This window comes from Otolemur garnettii, unplaced genomic scaffold, assembly GCF_000181295.1.
Source record: "Otolemur garnettii isolate 467f Iridium unplaced genomic scaffold, OtoGar3 scaffold00013, whole genome shotgun sequence".
NCBI lineage: Eukaryota > Metazoa > Chordata > Mammalia > Primates > Galagidae > Otolemur > Otolemur garnettii.
Genome location: NW_003852408.1, coordinates 2,318,471 through 2,321,842, shown reverse-complemented (window position 1 = coordinate 2,321,842; position 3,372 = coordinate 2,318,471). Strand labels below are relative to the sequence as shown.

The window sequence follows — 3,372 nt, the reverse complement described above, 5'->3', positions numbered from 1 at the left end:
GGGGGGCTCCTCTTGTCTTTGCCATTGATATTTCTAGGTTGCTGGCTTCTTTGGCTCCAGGTCTGGCCTACATGAGGCAGCTCACCACCTGTCATTCCTTTGGTCCCCATGTACCTAGCTGTCTACCTTATTTCCTCCATCTTTTAAGATCTTTGTATGTTTAATAGGTAATGTCCAGTGTTTTTAGTTATACTCAGTGGGAGGAACAGGGAAAGGTATGTCCACTTCATCTTCCCAGAAGCAAAACAGTGCTTCCCTTTCTGCTGAGTCTTCTTTCTTATTCTCTGTCAACTATTTGCAAAGAGCAAGTCTACACCAGATACTTTCCTATCTGTCTGTGCATGTGAAGGGCCATAACAGTTATTTGTACACTGACTGATTTGGCTGTTCACATGATACCTTAACCTCCAAGAGAGAATTTTGAGAACTATCATTAGGATAGTTTTGTTTTGTTTTGTTTTGTTTGAGGCGGAGTCTCACTCTGTCACTCTGTGTAGAGTGTTATGGCATCATAGCTCACGGCAACATTAAACGCTTAGGCTTAAGCAGTCCTCCTGCCTCAGCCTCCCAAGTAGCTGGGACTATGGGCACCTACCACAATGCCTGGCTAGTTTTTCTATTTTTAGTAGATATGGGGTCTTGTTCTTGCTTAGGCTAGTCTTGAACTCCTGAGCTCAGGCAATCCACCTGCATTGGACTGCCATAGGGCTTGGATTACAGGGATGAGCCACCATGTCTGGCCAGGAGAGACTCTTAATAGTGTTACGGAACTTCTGTAAGTTCTGGCCAGGAAGTGTTCACTAGGCACCCAGCTTCAAGGAGAAGTGGGGTGCATCCTCCTGTTCATCTCCATAGAGAGGTTGTAAGCAGAGGGCAGACTGCCCCAAGACTCTGTGAGATATAAGCCTATGAGTTGCTGTGGTTGGCTGAGGCTTTCTTATTTCATGGCCGTCACATCCTGGGGAGCCACCCCTCTGGGAGCTTGTAGCAGGATGTCCAGAGCATTCACCCCTATCTCCTTTGAAACAGGAGGACCATGACACCATGGAAGCTGATCTGGACAAAGATGAACTGATCCAGCCCCAGCTTGGAGAACTCTCAGGCGAGAAGCTTCTGACCACGGAGTACTTAGGAGTAAGTGCCATGTGAAGGGCAGGGGGTCCTGATATAAAGAGGATAGATGGACGCTGATGGCGGTAGTGTTTTCAATAACACATAGGGTTTAGTTTGGTTTGTTAAAATTCTGTGTTTATGAGGTGATCCATGCTAGCCAATTTGCTCTCAGTGGCCCTAGTCATCATATGTCACAAATAGACCTGCAGGTGTAGAATGGGGATTAGGGGGAAAGATAACTAGCAGGCACGTGTCGGGAGCCGCCGTAATATCTAAAGTGATGCCTGGCCTTACTAGTAACCTTATACCCACCTAGCTTTTTAGTTTCCGTGTACCTTATCTGTGAGAAGGGAGGACGTGGTAGATTTGGAAGTCATCAGCATAGAGGTGGTAGCTGAATCCATCAGAGCCCATGAGGTTGCCCACAGAAGCAGAGTATGAAGCAGACAGGAGGGAGAGGGTGAGCAGAGAGGGACATCCTGGCATGGCAGGGGTGGGTAAAGGAAGGGGTCCCCTGAGAACAGATAGAGGGGCCTGAGGAGAACTGAGAGGCACTAGATTATGACCCACCAACTAAATAGGAGAGGTGAGTCAGTGAGTCAGGAGGGAGCTATTATTTGCTCAGGAGAGGGTGGCAGTGCCAGGACCCACAGGTGTCTCTTGATGGCCATGTGGGTGCCACTGTGTAAGGTTTCAGAAGGGAAGAACAACTACAAGGGCTGAGCACCCTTCCAGGCTGAAGCCCTGCATCAGGCACTGAGCACATAAGGTAAAGGCTATGGTCATGAAAAGGGCTCCTAGAGCGTTGAAGCTGGCAATTGACTGGCACAGTCAAGCAGACCTCGAAATGTCCTTGAAATCTTTTCAAATTAGGAAACCTGACTTGGGAGAGAAAGGGAGAACCAGTTTCTCAACAACTGACTGGCAGAAACCTGAAAAGGACAAGATGGTTGCCTGAGCCTTTATGGGAGCAGGTGGCAGCAGAACATGCCTGCTCATTCCCACTGCCACCCAGCCAGACCCTCCCACATCTCCTGGCCTTCGTCCCTTCCTCCTCTCCACAGAGGCTCCAGGTTGGAGAGCAGTGTGTGGTGGTAGAGCTCGAGGTTGGAAGGACATCAAAGGCCATATTGTAGGGCTTAGTAGGCAAGGGTGAGTGTTTGGGATTTTACTCTCCACAAGCTATGGAGGTAACCACTGGACATTGAGGAAAGAGGAGTGACTTGGTTTAATTTATGTTGTAATATATATAAACAAACATACATTTTCACTCCTGTTGCTTTGTGGAGAGTAGACTGTAGGAGCAAGAGAAGGAAGGAGGTTGGGGAGGTGGCCATAGGAGGCTGGGGGCAAAAAACCAGCATGGACGGGGGTCCATAGACGGGGCCACTAGGCAGGACTTTGCCATTGTCCTTAGAATGTATCAAGTATCAAAGGAGCCTAATTGCCCGTGGAGGCTCTGTTTACATTAGGGCAAGTGCAGAGGCCCTGAAAAAGTCAGAAGTGAGGCTGTCCAAGGTTCCAAGCTGTTGATGGAAGTCTCAAGCTATGACTAGGCCTTTGTTTCCTGTTGGAAGAAAACTGGCTTTGTCAGACTGTGCTCCCTTTGACAGGACAGAAGCATCTGCAGGATGCTTCTGCCTCGTGGAGAGGCGATGAGAGCAGAGGAGGCAGGTTGGGGGGGCATCTCTGGAGGGCAGACAGTAATACCTGTGAGCCTGCAGGGCATGAGCCCCTGGCTTGCATCTGAGACGCAGCCACAGGAGCACAGAAATGTCCACAAGGATGGTCATTTGTATCCAGGTTGGATAGAGCCCTGAATCCAGCCCTCAGTTAGTCCTGTACGGTACCTCTACGCACTGAGATGCTGTGGATGAGGCCATCTGTTGATGTGGGAAAGACTTCTAACAATAACAAAAGTTTCATCATGCAAATTGGTCAGGCACAAAAGGACAGTGCTTTCCAGTCAGTAACCGAAGTGTGATGCCATCTGGAATGGTATAATTTTCCCAGGAAATGTTAGGTCATTAAATATGAAAGGTTCGATTTTGAATCAAATGTTTGGTTTATCGTATCTCAAATAAGAAACAATGTAATTAATCAAAGTATGCGCCTAAACAATCCACACTGTTTTGCCATCTTACTGGTGCCTGTACATGCCAGCAGCAAAGAGGTTTGGAGAGTGAGTGGTAATGAAATTGTGAAAGGTGGTGGGCAGCGCCTGTGGCTCAGTGAGTAGGGTGTGGCCCCATATACTGA

General features: G+C 48.3%; 1 protein-coding gene across 1 annotated transcript in view; it reads left to right on the top strand.

Annotated features, from left to right (window-relative positions):
• ARMC9 (armadillo repeat containing 9) overlaps positions 1-3,372 on the top strand; it is a 190,653-nt gene that overhangs the window by 140,970 nt on the left and 46,311 nt on the right. Inside the window, exon 17 of the mRNA XM_023510364.1 lies at positions 1,030-1,134. Within this exon, the coding sequence (XP_023366132.1) occupies positions 1,030-1,134 (105 nt within the window). The remainder of the gene's footprint in view (positions 1-1,029; positions 1,135-3,372) is intronic.